This window comes from Diabrotica undecimpunctata, chromosome 3 (genome assembly GCF_040954645.1).
Source record: "Diabrotica undecimpunctata isolate CICGRU chromosome 3, icDiaUnde3, whole genome shotgun sequence".
NCBI classification, from domain to species: domain Eukaryota; kingdom Metazoa; phylum Arthropoda; class Insecta; order Coleoptera; family Chrysomelidae; genus Diabrotica; species Diabrotica undecimpunctata.
In genome coordinates, this window is record NC_092805.1 from 22386114 (window position 1) to 22406511 (window position 20398).

Here is a 20398-nt window from a genome sequence, read left to right on the forward strand (position 1 = left end):
TTTGTCTTAAAATAAAAGACAGCTAATAATTTTACCTGTACGACTGGTGTTGCTGCATTTATTGTCGGCTGCGCCATAGCGGAAATCTGTATATTTTGTATATTCTTTTTGGTGTCAGTATGAACAAAGTTAGTTTGAGCCTGCACTGTACTATGCACTACTTGTTGGGGCTGAAATAAAAGTAAATATTAATATCTAGAGTCAAATAAAAAGTAGGTTAAATAAATTTATTCAAAGTAGTAAATGAAAATAACTGTGAATGTGTTAAATAAAGAAATACATTTATGTCTTCGTATTTTGGACACAAGTATCTTCAAGCCCTTAGTATTTATTGTTAATATAAACAAGAACACAACATCGCTTTTTAATTTTTCAATTTTCAAAAATTGAAAGGGTCATCATTAGCTTTTAAACAATTTACTGGCCTTTTTGTAATAAAATACTGTAGAACCGTAATAAATCAGATTCTATTCACATGGATCGCCAGATAACCCAGACTGATTTTTTAAGTATCAATAATTAAACACATAAAAATCGTAGCACAATAGGTAATAAAAACTTCTAACGCCTTAAGATAAATATTAAAAATAAAATAAATAACGACATGTTTATATTAAATACGAGCTCAACAAAAGAAAGGTTAGGCTACTTAAATGCTACATAATTAATGTTTTGCTATATGGAGTAGACAATCAAACTCTTCTATGAAGAATCTGGAAGCTTTTGAGATATGATGATAATGAGGTGAATCTCCATCTCGCAAAAACTACATAAATTATCTGATTCCTAGCGATATATCTTTCAAGAAGGTTCATTTAAATTATTGTTAAGAAATATTGGTCCTACTATAAATCAGAGGGTGTAGGAGCCGGTATAGTAGGAGCAAAACAAGGGATACACTTCCTGGTATAGTATTTATAATGTCAGTTGAAACACCCAAAAAACTGGTTGCTGACAAACATTAAAAGAATAATATCATATTACCAGACATGGGCGCATCATTTATTTTTATATTCAAATATAGATTAATGAAAGAACAGACTAAGGACAATTTTAATTTACTTAAAACTGTCGTAAAGTACATAAGTGTTTAAAAAAGTTTTTAACATATCATATTTAGCAACAAAAATAATTTATGTATAATGGCAATATGCCATATTGACAGTATAATGATTTAAAATAGTTATTATACTTCGTAAAATAATAAACATTTTAGCTGTACAGCACTGGCATGAATCAACAGCTTTTCTTATCTGTACACCATCGCCGGCGGCTGGAAGCGAACCTCCAAGTAGCCTGTTAAATATTTGTGATTTTGAATAACATATCAATGTCCAATATTTATTTGATGGGATGTATCTTTCATTCTTTCTTTTTTCTATCCCTTTCCTACGAAGTACGGGGATTGTTCAAATACGTTTGAAACATTGACGCGTGTTATTTATACTTTAACTTGATTACGGGTAAATGTAATATTGAACTGCCCTTATAAATCTCGTCGGAGAGAAATGTTTCAACTTACTTTATAAATACATACTATAAGTCTATCTAAGGATGTCACAACTTTCAAGGAGGAAATAACGGCAATCCATCACTACTGGGAAGAAATTTAAAGGCAGAAAACAGTGTACCATTCAACTGCCATCTTCACAGATAGCCAGGCAGTGCTTAAGGTACTCAATTCTGTAGAGATCAATTCTAAGCTAGTATGGGATTGTGTGGGTGCCCTAAATAAACTAGGAGACTGTAGCAAGCTTACGGTAGCCTGGGTACCGGGGCATGAGGGTCATAAGGGCAATGAAAAACCAGATGAAATGGCCAAACAAGGCTCATCAATGCCATTCGTTGGACCGGAACCCTTCTGCAGAGTTACAAAGGCAGTAACAAGACCGGTTACAACAAACTGGGTAGCACTCAAATCTCTGGAACGATGTGAGGAATTTACCAGGAAAAAGACAGGCGAAAAAGTCCAAAATATGACAGGAAAACAATTAAATCCATAGTGGGTCTGCTAACAGGGCACTGTAAGTTGAATAGACAGTTGAAGCTGATGGGATTGGCAGGTGATAATTTATTTAATTAGGAAAGTACAAAATTAAATAGTGTAACAGAGAAATGAACATCAAATAATAAAAATTACTGTTTAATCACTTGTATATGATTTGGAATAGAAAAGAACAAATTTTGTTCAAAGCACATCCCAAAGGTTTTTAATGATATTCAGATCAGGAAAGCAGGCTGGCCATTCTACAGCATTGACTGCAAGTAATTCGTCAAAAATATTGCAGTATGCAACTTTGAATTATCATGCATAAAGGCGAATTTACCCGCGAATAATATAAATAGAACAAATGGAATAACTGTTTCTGCCAAAACATCCTCTAAGCTAAGTATTCAGGGAGACTTTGATAAGTTCTGAGTGAGCTTTCACCACCTTCCTTCTCTGGGACATACAATATTTCTCTGTCTCCAAAACCTCCTTCGGTTATCGCCAGACCTCAAACAGAATCGCGATTCATCAGTAAAGAGAATTTGACCCCAATCGTGTACATCACAGTGTTAATGTTGTTAAGTGAACATTAAATGGGTCCTTTAGTGTCTTGTTTGTAATTCATTGCAGTTCTACAAGTTTCTGACATCGAACTCTATCAAATGCCTACTGAAAACCAGTGAAGCAGATATAGAGATCCTGATTCCTATCTTTGTGTGAGCACATTAAAAGCGAAAAGTGCTTCTCTCTTACACAGTCCTTGTCTGTATCCAAACTATGAATCATATCTTTATCCTGTTTTTTATAGAAAGAATTTGAGGAAAATATTCTGTAAAACATGACCAAAAGCCTACTGTATGGTGGAAAATGTTGATGATATGTTCTTCATTTGGCCTCATAGACAAGAAGCACTGAATAAATTTTTGATGGACATCACCACTAATGAAGAATCAATTAAATTCACTGTGAAAAAAGAAAACAACTCACTACCTTTTCTGGATATGTTAATCATGTACTGGTATGCTTTACGGGAACTAACAAGCAACTTGATCAATGCTTATCATATATTTGTTCACTCCGAAGTCATATTGAATTTACAATAGAAATAAACCAATACAATGGGTACAACAAACAATAAACAAAATTAAAAAAAAAACTGTATAAGATAGCTCCTGAAATTAGTATTTCCATTACCAGATAAAAACCCAGTACCTTCTGCTCGACTAAATGAACATGAATCTTATAGTAAAAACAGAGATTTTGACAGATATCAGATAATGAGAGCACAGAGTCCAATGTACAGATGAATTAATAGTCATGAAAGAAACATAGCAAAAAGAGGAAAATCAAAAAAGCAGCCCTCATCCTACCAAATCAAGAAAAATGAGTTGTAAACACATTAGTTGAAAGTAGCAAGATCTGGTTTCCAATACTGAAAGAAGTCAGCAACAAGAATATACCAACGCTAACGAGTTAATAGCAGATCAGAGACACATCATCTATAATTAACTACAACAAGCATAGAAAGATCAGAATTTGATATCAACCCGAGGGTACAACAACCCTCAGAATTTCACCTCAAAACATGGCTTTTTGCCTAAAAGATCGAGGCCAAGTAAGTCAACTATCAAATTCCTCCTACTAGGTTAAGACTATTAATAATTTTTATTTCTTCTGGATTGGAACTTAAAACGACATAACAATTTATTAGAAATCTAAATCTGAAAAACAAAATTACTTTTTAAATTCAACGAGAACTACCGACTACATAAAATGACAAATTCAAATCAGAAACTGTCAAATTCAAAACATAAATTGTCGCAACAAAGAATGCATACAATTTTGAAGATATGTTAATTTTTGAGCATTTATAGGCTGACCAGTTTTTTATTAGTGGTCGTTAGTGTTGGTAAATATTACAGTAACTGACAATTCCAGCTCGAAACTTTACTTTAAAATTAATCTTATGGTGACACACTTGTTTAGTATTAGAATTTGTCAGCCTAGATAAGTACTGCGGTTATTGGTAACTCAATTTCTTATAAAAGATTGCTGCGTCAGTGAATTTAATATACTTTAAAAAATTTGTGCCTTTTTATATTCTTGAAAAAGACAATCACAAAATCCCATCCCTTTGGAGAGAGTTTCGTAAAAGAAATTCTTGAAATTTGATACAAGTAATATACTGAGGTTGGACAGAGGCAATGATAGAGATTACTGAAAACTTTCGATGATAAACCATTAACACCTATGAGTATGAAAATTCAGTGTCCTGACTAGACACATTAAGAATATATTTCGAGTGACAGAGAAAAGTTGAGATTCTTGGAGCTCTGGAAGCTGAAATCCTTGTTTACATACAAGATTTTCTTGCAGATTGACATTGATTTCCCAGTATCAAATATAGGACACTCAATTTCTAGGAAAGGGTTAACATCCTGTAACATATACACACTCCAATATACTAGTGTGGCTTACTGTATATATATACCCATTGAAGTCAAGGATCACAGGATGTAATCTGCGAAAGATTAGTCACTGGACCTGTATCATGTGTGTTTACACACCTTCATTACAAGATAAACTACACTGGGAATCCTTTGAAAAAAAAACGTTTTTGATAACTTAGTAATAATAATTGTTATCTTACCTGTGGAGTTGTGGGAACAGAATTGTGTTCGCTTTCACTTTGAGAAGTATCACTTTCAAACTGTATATCATCCTCATCGCCAATACCAGAAAGTTTCATTATATTTGCGAGGTCTAGTTTTTTCTTGGCTTTACTTTTTGGCTTTTTCTTCAAATGATGTTGCTGTTGTTGAAGTATTTGCTGTTGTGGAGTGTTATTCATCAATGTTTGCTGAGCAAGACCACTTCCATTGTTTGGCTGTTGAGGACCAACCTACAAAAAGTTTTAATAAAATAATTTTAATAATTTAATTTAATTAAAATAATTTAATAAAACAATACAAATAATACACAGAAAGAAAAATGATGACGATGTATGCAGACATCAATAAAGTCAAAAAGGCTATGCGAAATTTTTTCAAAGTTTATTCAAAGATGTTAATGCCTTAAAGAATATGTTTGGAGTAGGGATAAAAACTTCCAAAACAAAATAACGATCATTTTCAAGCTTTCACATCAATCTATACAAAGGAAATTCAGATTTTATAAAATTTTAACAACATATACTCTTGGTTGGAAAAATAATATTTTATAACTTGGAAACGGAAATTATTTACAATTGAACCAGATACTTGTATACATCTCATAAACCAACTAGTGTGCACCTTTTATTCAACCAAAACCAAAAAAGCTGGTAGTTCAAGGGCTTTTATTTTGACTGTCCAAATTTCAACTATAGTCTATGCGTTGAGCTGGGGAATATTTTGACAGATTTATTGTAGGAAACACACAACACAAAAATTCATACCTCTCATGATTAACTGCCCAAATAAACTTAATGTAGCTGACATATTTTAAAATTGTTTAAATTGAAGCAGATTTATTTTATTAATAAACTGCAGGTGAATAATGTTTACCTTTCAAGTTACAATTAATATTGGTTATGAGCATTTGTACTTGGCTGTCTAGTACCTTTCAGCCACTTCCATTCTAAGTCAAAATTTAACCAAAATAGCAAAAAATAATTAGTAAATTTACTAGGCAGTTGGGACTGGTATCAGCGAACCGAGTATAACTGTTTTTTGGATCTCATGTGTCTTGTCAAATGCATCATTTTGATAGGTTTCAAGCCATAGGTTGATAATACTAAAGTACTTGATCTCTGAATCCACCACAGGGGAACTTTCACCTGAGTTTCGAACTCGTTTGAAGTTCGATTAGGCTTGAATTAAAATTGTCCTATTCATGAGAAGGGACAGACAAAAAAAAGATATCAGAATGTTTTAAAAGTAAAATTAGTAAAAATGAAAACCTGAACCTTCATTGCATTATCAATACCATTGATTTATCAACATGCAAACATTCGAAATTAATCAGCTGCCATCAACAAAATCCAATTCAGGCCTTATTTCTTCTTATGTGTGCAATTTCACACATTTCATTAGCTTGATTTCATCTCTAATAACTGACCCCCAAGACATTCTTGTGAGTTTTTATTTACCAACATTTACATTAAAGGTTATCTCATTTTTATCCCAATAACCACAACTTTTGACTGATCTCGCCAAAAAGTACCTTACTTTTACTATTTTTCATTACAGATAATTTCTTCAGACAAGTATCTGGAACCTCAGCGTTTCCCCTCTACCCCCTTTGTTGCTGATATTATATATGCATGGAAGCCTTATGAGTCCTCAGCTCTAGAATCATATCCTCTTACACTGAAAGTATGTAATCTGGTAAGTTGATTGTATATATCTAGCTTAATGGTCAAAAGACCTAACTCTTCCTTAATTTCTAAATATAATTTGAATAAACAACTTATTGGTTCTTTACTGATTACAATGTTCATTCATTCACAACATTCTACACAAAAAGTGCTAACAAACATTTTTGTTCAAAATTATCTCAGCTACATTTCTTGTTCAAAAAAAAAATTTTTTAATGTGTACAGACTCTTGGGAAAACAATGTTTTCCATTTTCACCCTACGAGGGAGGGTTATAGGGGAAGCCCGAGGTAGGAGTGGCAAACTTTTTTGCAAGATAAAATTTGCATTTAGGAATTGTAATGAAAAACGGCTAATATGAATTATTCAAATTTAAAATGGAAGGAATAATAATAATAAGAAAATTTGAGGTTAGCATATAGAAGTATCAATTACAGAGGTGCCAAAATTCAATAAACATTTCTAAAAACAATTCATAAAAAATTTGTAATTGTGACTTCTCAATGACACTGTTTTTATGATATACTTTTAGATTAAGACTTACCTGTGTGACATATGTAGTAGTTGATGGCGCCAATTGCATACCATTGGTCAATACCCTAACCATAGGTTGGGACCTAGGCGGTTGGATCTGTAACAATTGTTGCCCACTGGGTTGTAGGATCAGTCCTTGTGGTGTAGCTGTTGCAGCTTGCATCTGTGGTTGTATCTTGGTAGCAGTTTGTGGCCGTAAGATGAACTGAACTGAAGGAGCAGTTAGCATAGGCATCTGGTTGAGAAGTAGTGGCTGAGCTGTTGGTACAATAGTAGCTGTTTGTTGATGGTTAGTTGGTATGACTATTTGAGGGCTGGAAAAGAAAACAGTTGTATGTTGTATTTTAGGTCAAAATAATGATAGGATTAATCACAGTTCATTTTTCTGTGTCAATTGGTTTTATTATTTCCAAATCTTTAAACACATGTTTAATATTTTCCCTTTTGTCAGAATTGTATCAGATTGCTGAACGTCAGCCTTTTAAGAGAGTTCATTTTAATGTAACCCAAACTATTTGACAGTTTGGTACATGATTTCCTGAGCCCCCATGGGTATATTCATGTTCCATCTAGAACTAGAACAGCTACAGGTAATTTTTAAGATTACATTTATACTAATAATGGTTTTAACAATAATCTCTTGGAGACCACCAGATTAGATTAACAACTTCAAGCTAAAGTCTAGTTGCACTTACTTATTTTACCTTGTATGAAACACCATCAATTTTAAATCTTATATTTTCAATAGCTGGCACATAGATGGCCTTGTCATTTGCTAAAATTAGGTCTTCATCTGTGCAAGTCATCTACTCACAACTGCACCACAATGGCAGGTATAAACCTCCTGGTACACGGGATGGTTGACGCCTGTCATAAGTTTATTTGGAACATTTCAGGCACGTTTAGCTATGGGGTAAAGCTCCTCAATAAGTGTGTAATGTTTCACATCAACGTTTTTGGTGTGGGCTGAGTATGCCTACATTGGTGCTCAAAATTCTGTGGCGACAAAACATATTGCTAAGGTAAAGATTGTATCTAAAGATTGAATGCCGAGGTATTTTGGCGTCTTGTGTTCGAGCATCTGGCCTTGCCATTCTACTTCCAGTGGAAGTGTCCAGTCCTTCAGGCATGTTTGTTTCTGAAATGGAAAGGACACACTTTTGTTTTTGTGTAATCAGTTTTCAGTTTTTTTTTGTTGGTATCGGCGCGAGGAAGGGGAGACCTTTTTTTTGATCCCACTACTGACGGTTTTGAGTTTTCGAGTTTTGCCAGAACCCCTTATAACTAAATCCATTATTTCTTTCTGTTAAAAATCATCTTCAATGTGTTGAGTGAGGTTAAAGGTTTGGCTCCAGCAGGACTATCTAGGTGCGACTTGAAACCTACTTGCTCTGAAATGATCTTGGTTTCCACTAAGTCAATAACCTAGTTTAGTATCATTCTGTTTCTGTTGATGACACAAAAAAGAGACATCTAAAACTCTTTGTATCCATTGGGTTCATCACTGGTTTTAAGAAGACCACAACTCAGGCTTTTCTCCAAATTTTGAGAATTTGTAATATATGAATTTAGCAATTCATCATTCTTACAAGCCACTCTATGGTTGTTGGTCCAAAGTTCTTTATTTGTTCTCTTTGTATTTCGTCTAGGCCAGCCGATTTATTTTTCATTTGCTGTATTGTCTTCATTTTCCTCCAGATTAAGGATGTACCTAGAACATCTCTTTCTTCGCCGATATTTCGTTGTAATCTCACTTTGTTTTTCTAGATAGCGACTTACCGTTTATCAGGAGGTAGTGGGCTATCTGATCGGGTGTGATCGGGAATCAGCTTGTATTGTTGCTTCCGAGAAAGGGTCATTTAGCTTTTCGTATCTTTTAAGTAGGGGTTTAGAATCTGCATTAAAACCTGCTATGTATTCGGTTTGGCAACCTCTAGGGATATACTTTTGTGATATTTGTTTTACGATTTGTACAAACTTATCATATGACCTAGAGCACGGTTCTGGGTGGGAAAATTCTCAATCCAAGGCTTAAATGAAATTTTCTCATTTTGCCTTTTTGTAGTTAAACTTTCTTCTGAACAGAACAGTTTCGTATCTGATTGCCGCATTGTAAAGGGAAGTTACTGGTCTGTGTTGTGGTTTTGTGCCATCTTCCACTATTAAAATATTACGTAGAATATAAAGTAGAATATTACGGTTTTTATATCATACTTCTTCACCATTGGATTCTGTCTCTTTATATCCCCACATGACACTGTGGCAGTTGAAGTCACCCAGTACGAATCTTATTGGTTGTAAGTAAAAGTTATCTACATCCTCAGTATCTGGTTCTATTTAGTAAAACAGGTGTCACAACTAGACTTTATCTTTACCACTTAAAGTCAGTGGTTAAGATAGCTAGAATATATTTAAGATATAGTAAAAAACACCAATGCAGCAGAGTGATATAGATATACTCCAGTCGTCAGAGACGAATATGCCACTGAACCCCTAAAAGTCATACGAACAAGCTGTCAATTTCAGGACGCCAAAAAAAAAGCAAAAAAGTTTACCACTTTTATCCTCTGACCTTCTCCTAAAACCCCCCTCGTAAATGGGAGAAAACGGAAAAAAAATCGATTTACTAAGAATCTGTATGCCATACAAAAAAATATTTCAAATAAAAAATGTAGCCAAAATAATTTTTAGCAAAAATGTTTATTAGCATTTTTTGTGTTAAATGAACCGTTCTCGCAGAAACAAAGCTCGAAGCGATTGGCAATTTTTAATGTCAGTTACGCGAGCGAAATCGATGTTCAATCAAATTTGTATCAGCTCAACGGTAAAAATTCGATATCTTTTGATCCGAGAGTCCTATCGACAAAAATCAAGATTTTGTATCAGAATTTTTGTATTTTGCCGCAAATATACTGAGTTTTTAGTAAGGGCGTTAAATAAATAAACGTGGCGCGATGTTTGCCAATTTTTATGATTCTCAAGAGATCCAATACAATGTATCCCTTTTATTAACTGGCCACTATGGAGTTTCCATAACTAGAGCCTAATCTTTAAAACCTACAACACGAAATTTTAGTTTTGGGTTGTGGCAACAATTTTGAGGAGTTTGAAATATCCTTAAAAAATGCTGAATTTAAACTTTCACATTACAAACGATCTAAAACATTTAAAACTACTCTTTTTCAATTACACTAGTATGTTTTTCAAAACTACCCATCTTCTGCTACAAATTACACTCAAAATCATCTTCTTGAAGTAATTTCCCGTGACATGCGATCGTTTGTAATGTCATCATCATCATCATCATCACTGACTCGACAACCCTTTTTGGGTCTTGGCCTGTTCTAGGATTCTTCTCCATTCCGATCTGTTTCGTGCTTTTTTTCTCCAGTTTTTTATTTTTAAGGTTGTTATATCATTTTGTCTTTCTTGCGACGTTATCTGATCTTAGGTGTCTAATTAAGCCATGGTAACATTTATTTGCAATAAATATTCGCCTCTTCACTTCCTCCGTAACGTTATTATCAGACGTGACTAGGGATCCCAAGTATATAAAGTTTTTTACCTCCTCTATGTTGTATTCTCTTATTGTTATATTTTGTGGCTGCCTTATTTCTGCATTTTTTCTTACCTGCATATATTTTGTTTTGGTCTGATTGATTGATTTTAAGACCACTATTTTGTGCAGCTCGTTCTATTTGGTTGTATGCCTGGATCGTTTGTAATGTAAAAGTTTAAATTTTGCGTTTTTTAGTCATATTTCAAATGCCTCATGTTTGTTGTCACAACTCAAAATTCAAATTTCATGTTTTGAAGATTGGTCTCCAAAAATTGAAATTTTTCTATGACCGGTCAATTAAAGTGATAATATTTTCAAAACGCACAACATTTACTTATTGAACAGATTTATAGAAACTGACTTCATTTGCGGCAAAATACAAACATTGCACAAGAAAGTTGCACTTTTTACCTTTAAAACACATTTTGATTTTTGTCGATAGAACACCCCGATCAAAAGATATCGAATTTTTACCATGGACTTGATTTACATCTTATTTAACATTGATTTCGCACGCGCTAGTGACATTCACAATCGCCGGTCGCTTCAAGCATTGTTTCTGAGAGGACGGTTCATTCTACAGAAAAAGTGCTGATTGACATTTTTGTTGAAAATCATCTCAGCTACAATTTTTATTTGAAATATTTTTTTCTATGGTGTACAGGTTATTGGTAAATTGATTTTTTTGAGTTTTTACCCCTCTACAAGGAGGATGGAAGCCGGGGGTAAAAGTGGTAAACTTTTTTTTTGCATCTTTGTTAGGGTCCCAAAATTGATATTCTCAGCAAAATTCAGCGTGTTCCTATGATTTTTAGGGGTCAAATCTCTGAAGACTGAAATCTAGAAATATAGTAGAATTGATGATCCTGCCTAAGGATCATGAGTCATTATAATGTACAAAATAAACACATACCAGTGGCGGCCGGTCAGGGTCGGCAGTGCCGACCCACACCTTTATAGATATTATAGATTTTTTTAATATTTAATTTAATCAGTATTTCAATAATTAATTGTGGCAGGTAATCAGTTGATGTCATTTGTTTTTGTGAAATAAAAAAATATCTGTGAGATAATGAGATAATAAAGACTAAATTTTATTCATGGTTTTTAAAAGAATTCGACCAATTCGACCAGATTAAATTTTATTCATGGTTTTTAAAAGAATTCGTCCAATCTGAGCGTTAAGTGATCCCTGCGTAGACACTTTTCGAATTGATGATCCGATATCGGAGACATCCATCCGCCTGTGGATTCTTAAAAAGGCACGTTTTGCGTTTTCGGCGAGCCGATCCCAACCTTGACGATTTACTTGTAAAAATCAACGGAATATTAGTTGATTCGCAACCAAATATACATTTCTTTCCATATGAACTTAATTACCAAGTACGGCAAAATTAAATTTGCCGATGCTTCATTTAGATTGGTGATTGGTCGCGAACTGTACATTGCGAGCGCGGGATGAAATTTTATTTCATATAAGAACGTAAGTAGTAAAGTGAAATGATATTCAGTGCACGAACTAGCCTTTCTTTATGTGATTTATTTTTATTTTCTAAGGTAATACTGTGATACGTTACGTCTGCCGTAAATAGTTAAAGGTTAAAGGGTTTGACATAGAAGTTTTTTTTAAATTAAAGTGTAAACAAATTCAGGTAAACTGTAAAATACTGTAAGTATTGATAAGTCTGATATTGTAAATTATATTTTGCATAATGGGTTTTCATCTATTCCATACGAAGAACAAATTGTTATTAAAAATAAGGGGCGTCCTTTGGCTAAAATGTCCCGGCTTATAAATATTAGTGCGGGTAAGGGAAGTAATAGATCATTTTCAGATAATTGGTACAGCAAGTACTCATGGCTTACCGGGAGTGAAATAAAAAACAAACTTTTCTGTTGGCCTTGCATTTTATTTTCGACAAATAGGGGCAAACATCAAAATCCGTGGTGTGAATCTGGTTACGATAATGTAAAGGAATTATTTAGGGCTTTACATAACCATGATATTTCGAAAGATCATACTTACAGCCAGATTAAATTAGATTTATTTGGAAAACAAAATATCTATGTTTCATTAGATAATGCCCAACGTGAAAATGCTGTTAAACATAACGAAATTGTAAAAAATAATCACGCAGTTTTACGTCGTTTAATTGATATTGTAATTTTTTTAAGTTGTCAGGAATTATCTTTTAGGGGACACGATGAATCGGAGCATTCGTTAAATCAAGGTAATTATAGAGAACTAATAAAAATGTTTAAGAAATACGATTTGGAATTTTCTAATTTACTTTCTGATTCGAAGACATTTAGCGGTGTATCTAAAACAATCCAGAATTAATTAATAGAATCAATTAGTTACATTTTGAGTAACGTTATTGAATCTGAGATTCAGGAAACCATTTGCTTTTCACTAGAAGTAGATGAAACTACCGACATATCATGTCATTCACAATTATCAATTGTTGTTCGATACGTGTTACATGGTAATATCTATGAGAGGTTTTTAAGTTTTACAGACGTGAGTAAAAGCCATAAGGCAGAATATATTTTTGGTGTTTTAAAGGACAGATTAAAATTTTTTGACATCAAAAATAAATTGGTAGGGCAAACTTATGACGGCGCTGCCGTGATGTCTGGTGAATTAAATGGTCTCCAGGCAAAAGTTAAAACTATTGCACCGCAAGCTTTATTTACTCACTGTCATGCGCATAGAATGAATTTAGTTTTGCAGGATACATGTAAAAAAATTAAAGAATGTCTTTTTTTTGCCAGTTTAAGCGGATTTGCTTCATTTTTCTCAAGCTCACCTAAACGGACTAATGTTTTAGAACGGTTTGTTTCGAAAAAAATGTCAACAGTTTGTCAGACGCGATGGAATTTTAAATCTCGGTTAGTTTTCACTGTAGCAGATTTTCGTGAACGGCTTTTGGAAGTTTTTGATTTTATTATTGAATGTGACGATTTTCAAAGTGATGATATCTCGATCCGTGAAGCAATCGGTTTGAAAACTTTATTAAATGATTATTCTTTTAACATACTTTTAAATATTTTTAAGAAAGTGTTTACCCAAACCGATTTGATATTCAATGTTGTTCAAAATCAGTTAACTGACATTATTCATTCCAAAAATAGAATAACAAGACTGGTGCAAAATCTCAGAGATTTTCGTAATGATAGTAATTTCCAGTATATACGCAATGAAGTTTTGGACTCGCTTGATATTTCCGAACCCCCAAAAAAAAGACAAAGGCATGACACAGAAACAGATATCGAAAAACGAGTATATTTTGAAATTTTTGATACTATTATTATGCAAATAGATACTCGTTTTTCGAATTTTGACGATTTGCAAATTTTTGACCTCTTTGACGATTCAAAATTTAAAAGTTACGCCAAAGAATTTCCAAGATATTTATTAGACAGGTTAATTAAAAATTATCCATCATTCTTTAATAAAATAAAATTAGAAAATGAATTAAATGTTTTAAATGCTGATCCAAATATTTTCGGAAGATGGGATAAGTTACAAGATATGTATAATTTTATATACTGCAATTCATTACAACAAACTGTTACCGAAATTAATAAATTATTGTCATTAATTCTCTCATTACCACCAACGTCTGCCTCAGATGAACGAGATTTCTCTTGCCTCAAAAGAATCAAAACTTATTGTCGAAATACCATGAAACAAGAGAGAATGTCAAGCTTGTCTCAAATGTCAATAGAAAAAAAACTTTTAAAATCTCTCCAAAACTCTAATAAATTTTACGATGACGTTATAACCCATTTTGCTACTTCCAAACAACGTAGACTTTTGAGTTAATTTATAAACAGTGTTTAGGTTCTAAATTTATAGGAAAAAAACAAAAAAAAAACAAAAAACAAGAAAACAAAAAATCTCCTATGATGATTTACTTAAGTCTTTATTAGACGGTATACCTATCTGAGGAGACAAAAAATACCTTGCCAACCTTGTCTCTCAAGCCACGAGCCGCCACTGACACATACTGTTCTTACAAATCTCTGTCAACATAAAGATCATACCCCAGTTTTAGTTATTATATCGAGTCACCAAATACAAAGTTATAGTATTCAATAATTAAAAAGGATTAATTTTTGATAATTTTATTACTTTAAAATAATGAAACTGTCATTGGATAAAAATTATTAACATTCCAGATCAATAATTTAATCACATAAGAGATTTTTTATGTCATAATAATATTAATAAATCAATATATCCTAAACTATTTTCATAAAAAACTATTGTTATATAAACACAAATAATTTTTCAATATATTGATTATTAAATAGTTATTCATGACATTGCTTGACCTAAACATGTAATCAAATATAATAGAGGGGAAATTGAAAAGGGAGTCTCTTAGGGCCGAAATGTGTAATGATAAATATAAAATTATAATAAATACTTCAATTATAAGTGATTACGCAGCAGAAATGATTTACTTATTTTTAATTTGTAACTATTTGTTGTCTATTAACAATATTTCCTCAATACTTGTATTACTCATAAGAGACAAAAAATTGTGTGATTATATAAAACCTATCATAGTCAAAGATACAATAAAGTAAATTACAGATTTTTTCGAGAAATACATTAAATAAGGGTTGGATATTTTAGGAGTAACAACTAGTAATAGGAGAAGTATGAGAAACACTGATAAATTTAATGTAAAACTAAGATTGCATCAGGGTCAGTTCTTAGTCATTACTATCACAGTGGCAGATCTAAAATTTGCCTTGGCATAAAAAAGATCAACCCAAACTACATAAAAGAGATAAATAATAACTTATATGCAATAATTTTCCTAACTAGCAGGTTTATTGAATTGAATTTGTCTGTCTATGGTTTAAGTTTCACAACAGCTAATATATTTCTATATTTCAACAATTTTTTTCTTTAATATGGGACATTGTTTGGGAAGGGGGGAATTTCTCTATTTCCCTGTCTATATGCCACTCTACTCAATGCTAGATCAGATAAAAGTTTCTTGATGCGTAATGCTTAATGTATGCATGATTTTGTTAGATCATACCAACAGGAAAATTGAACAAAAACTATAAATGGGTTGCATAATCCATGGCAGTGCCATGAACCAAATTGATGATATGGAACAGGATCTTGAAACACAAATAATCACAGGATTAAGAGACTGCAAATATTTTTCACTGGCTTTTAGATGAAATCTGGTATTACATAGTTGAACATATTTATATGCTCCGGGAGAGGTAGTTTTTCGACATTGTGGAGGAGCTATTAGATTTGCACCAACAACAAAACATGATACCTTGAACCACGTAAAAAAATGTTAGTGAAGTTTTTTCCATTGTAGCTATATTTAAAAAAAAATCCATTGTATAATCTACCAAGAACAAGTGCCATGACATATCCTCAGTAGAGCTTCAATCATGGTGTATCAATAAAAATACAAGCTCAAGCTACCAATCAATGATTCTGAGAACTTTTTCAGAAAAAATGTAGAAGGAAGGCTAAATACTCCTTTAATGCAGTGTTTGATGGCTATCCAAAGTGTGTGCACTGGCAAAATTTTGGAATTTCAGAAAGTGTATTTTACAATTTTTAAGGAGAACCAGGAATTGCTAAACAAGTTTTCTCTGTTGAAAAATTAAAACTGGCAATGGAATTTACTTCATTTGTGGCATAATGGGACATTCAATTTGAGATAACAAGGAAAAAATTGTATTTTTCCAACCTTAGCTCCATGTTAAGCTCATTCAAAAATATATTGTCACTTTTTTATTCAGATTTTTTTGCAAAACACACTCATTTCATCAAATTAAACAATATTCTAAAAGTGGGTTACCCACCTTACAAACACTACACCTTATGCTTTTTGTCACATCTTTATAGATTTTATAGATCTTATTGGCAAGCTTACACAGATTGAAATAGTTCATGTATAAATAATTCTCTAGAGTCTAGAGCCATTTTACTAGAAATGATTTTCAACATTTGTAAGAGTAAGTAAAAAAGAAATGGAACAATGAAGAATCTATTTCATTTTTGACTAGAACTAGAGTTAATCAACATTAATGGAGATGAGCCAGACATGTAAGCACAGATAGGTAATATTAGATTAGATGGCTTAAAAAAACAGGGCATGGGAAACTATAGGAAGAGAAGGCCTAACAATGACAAGATGGTACTAGGATACTAAAACACTTGGAACAAAAGGAGATGTCAATAGAGGCAGTTTGCATGCACTATCTTCTGAGGAACAACTATTAAATCAGATTAAATCCACAAAATGATTTCATCTCTCCAGATTTAGAATTCATTATATATTGGTTAATAATAGCCAGAAGTTCTTTTAAAAACTCTTGAGACAAAGAGCATGCTAAAGCTCCAGGAACTATTGAAAAAATGATAGGAGAGGAAAGTTTGCACTTTTTTTTACTTTAAGTAATCTTATAATCTTACTAAAAATTTCTTCAGAGAATTACTTGTAGTTTTTTAATACAATTCATCAACCAACAGTTGGCTTGTTTTACCCAGTGGACAAAGTAGTCCTCTTTTTCGAGCAGTTGAAAAAATATGTTCTCTTTAGGTGAAATCTCGTAACATCGACCTTGTGTCATCACCTTAATAATAATAACCACGATTGCCATCTAATTTAAAGATTTTTAAACTTATTTCAATAGCTAGTTTCAACTAATTTTTAAAATGTGTCACTGATGATGGCCAGACTGGACTGAAAATGTTTTGGAATAATTGTAATCCTTTTGGAAAAATTTTAATTATTTTTAATAAAATAATACCATCATAAACCAGAAGTTTTAACTTCTTTGTAAGTTTTTTTTAAACTATGGTATACAGTCACCTACTGGGATTTTTCCCTTTTTACTTTGTATTTATATTAAAGTGCCTGGCAATCCATAAGTAAGACCCTGTGTGTAGGAGCATAAGTACTGTAGACTTACCAGTGGGCCACTGGTAAGAACAACTGTACTACTGACACAGAACTACACAACAGAATACTACTGATAAACTATTAGGAGTCTACCAGTTATATACTATCTTAAACATGTTAAGAAACAATTTTTATATAAAGTATGAGACAAGTAATCCAGAAATGGAAATCCCCAGCAAATAGGACAAGAGGAAGGACCCGTAAAAGGTGGATAGATAATGTAGAGATCTTAAAACCGTGAATATCAGGCATTGCCGAAGGAAAGTATCTGACAGGGCAGAATGAAAGAACATTGTTAACTAGACCAAGACCCACAAAGGGTTGTCATGCTATTAGAAGAAGATGAAAATGAAACATTACCACTTTTAGATCTTTAAGTCAGTATAAATGAGATAGGTAAGATTAAACTACATTTGTTCTAATTCTAAAGTAGCAAAACAAGAATATCATCAATAGAATAATTATATTTTGAAAATTACTTAATCTGAAAAGCAACACATCAGAGTTTATTTTAGAGTTTTGAAGTTTATTTCTGAGATATGATAAAAATTCATCTTTGAATTTTACGTTTCTTGTCTGATCTGCTGGTTTGATATTTACTAAAGTCATACTTTAGAACAGATAAATTGCAGTGTATTTGTTTAAAAAAAAACATCATAGTTTGTTTGCAAGCTATTATTACAAATTCTGTTGTATCCTAGCATTATATTTTAAAGATGGACATTTTAAGCATAATTTGATATGTTTTTAGATAATACAACACAGCAGCTAAACTTTCAATCAAAAAGTTCATAAGTAAACAAATGTTTCTTCTGTACACATTATAATTGTTAACAACCATGCTACTTGTGCTGTCCGTCATGAACTGAATATTCCATAATAATGCTTAAAAAATCACCTTTAAATTATTTTGGTAGATGTGAAAATAAAAAAAACTCACCTGACACTTGGCTTGGGTGATGGCTGTGGACTAGCTGATGGTTTAGGCAATATATTAAGATGTGGCTTTAACTTGATGATATTCTGAGGCTGTGATGTTTGAATGGGTCTTGCCATAATGTTATTTTGAATAATCTGCATGACTGGAAAGTTGGGTTGAGGTGTAGGAGGCTTCAAAGAAGGAGAAGGTGATTTGAGACTAGCTGGAGAAGAATAAGGAGATGGAGGATAGCTGGGACTAGGATTGGAATATGCAGGAGACATACTGGTTATGATTTGTGGCTTTTTGACGAGATTCAAATTATTGGATCCTACTACAGTGCAATTGGTGCTTAAGTTCTCATATTCGATCTTTTCTTGTTTGATGGTCTGGTAGGTTGAATTTTTTGGAGATTTACACATTTTTTGTAGAGGTTTGTGAGGAGTCTGAGACATTTTCCCACAACGCGTAATGTATCGAATCAAAGCACACTCGAATTTAAATACATTCTTCTACAATAAGTCCACTTTGGAATGTTGTCCTAATACTAAATCATACTCATACTTTTTAACACTTTCATAGTTTTTGTCTGGAAACACTTCATTATCACTTATCCAAACTCGAATAAAGCCATTTTATCGTTGTAGATGTAGAAAAGGTACAGTATTAATAACAGCATTATTTCACAAAGGAGCTGAAAGACATTGTGTAGTTTTTAAACACTTAAACGCGAAAAATAACAGCCACTTAACTACAAATAATAAACGAACTATTCACTAGATCCTAGGCATCCGATGCACTTCTTTTATTCCGAGTTTTCTTTATATAAACCTAAAACAAACGAAAATATTACTTAAAATGCAAACATAACCTCTTCGAAAAACAGTCAAAATTACCAGTAAACAAAGATTTTCGTTGAAAAAGTTATCATTATCGTCAAATATAAAGCAATGTTATTAAGCGGGCGATATTTAAGTTTAATATAGAATTGAAGTTTATTTGTTTATAATTAATTTGCAAATTTGCAACCACAAATAAGATATCACTATACCGCCATCTTTTACGATGCGCCTTTTTCTTCTGCTTCTACATCCCCCAAGAACATCTAAAATGGACCAGTCCGTCTTGTTTCAAGGTTTTTTATATATAATTAATATGTAATTAAATTAATAGTTTATTAGTAAATTACAGAAAATGCAATTTGTTAAATAACAAATGGATTTTGGCAGGTTCCCCAATGGTTAAGTTCAATCATCATTTCGATAAAAACATTTATCACATTCAAACAAAGTGATAAGTGGGTGGGAACAATAATGAACGTCCAATAGTGGGGACATAATAGGTTAAAAATCAAAAAAATGAATGACATTTGTCAATAAATCATAAACATGACCTATTATTAATAATAAATATCAAATTAATTAATTAGCAATATATTTTCTATTATTTGGGGACAACAATATAATCCCGCATAAAAAAATCAATACTAAAGTAAGGTTACAAAGAAACTCAAGGTAAAAAATCAAGCAATTGATCATGTGAGTCCTACTAATCAAAAAACTAATCGCATCTCCAATTAATATGCCATTTTTAGTTGATTTCTAACAATAAACAACATGGAAGCCAGCCCACACGGTTTTCAACATAAAATGAATAAAATTTCTACGTACCTTTTAACAATTTCACTTGATGGGTAAAAACGGGGTTCACTTTAGTAGGAGCAGGGCAACGGCCGATCTGATTGGTCGTCAGGAAGCGTCATTTGATACACAAAAAAATAACGTTTACTTTAAGGTTAGATTAGCAGATTGGCGATTTTAGATCTTACGTCTCTGGAGATAAGAACGAGTGCATAGGTATTTCTTTTTATTCAACTGAAAGGAAATATAACTGCTATTATAATAATGTATGCAATTATAGAATTATAGGTTGCTATTTTTTGGCAGATCAGTGATTAAAACCATTGTAACAGTTTGTGATTAACAGATTAATTGAATTATTGCAACTATCAAGAAACAATATAATATTCATAAATGATTGGATGATGAATCGATAAATGCTACCATAAGTCAATATACTTT

General features: G+C 32.4%; 1 protein-coding gene across 4 annotated transcripts in view; it reads right to left on the reverse strand.

Moving 5' to 3' along the window:
* LOC140436577 (uncharacterized) overlaps positions 1-20133 on the reverse strand; it is a 68664-nt gene extending 48531 nt beyond the window's left edge. Inside the window, exons 1-5 of one of the 4 annotated variants that reach the window (XM_072525518.1) lie at positions 19988-20133; positions 18339-19148; positions 6891-7194; positions 4641-4892; positions 36-170 (exon numbers count right to left, since the gene is read on the reverse strand). In XM_072525518.1, the coding sequence (XP_072381619.1) occupies positions 36-170; positions 4641-4892; positions 6891-7194; positions 18339-18772 (1125 nt within the window). In that variant the 5' untranslated portion in view covers positions 18773-19148; positions 19988-20133. Of the gene's footprint in view, positions 1-35; positions 171-4640; positions 4893-6890; positions 7195-18338; positions 19149-19213; positions 19777-19866; positions 19952-19987 lie in introns of those variants that run through there. The other 3 variants (XM_072525520.1, XM_072525519.1, XM_072525517.1) reach the window with 3 other exon arrangements.
* Positions 20134-20398: the final 265 nt, after the last annotated feature.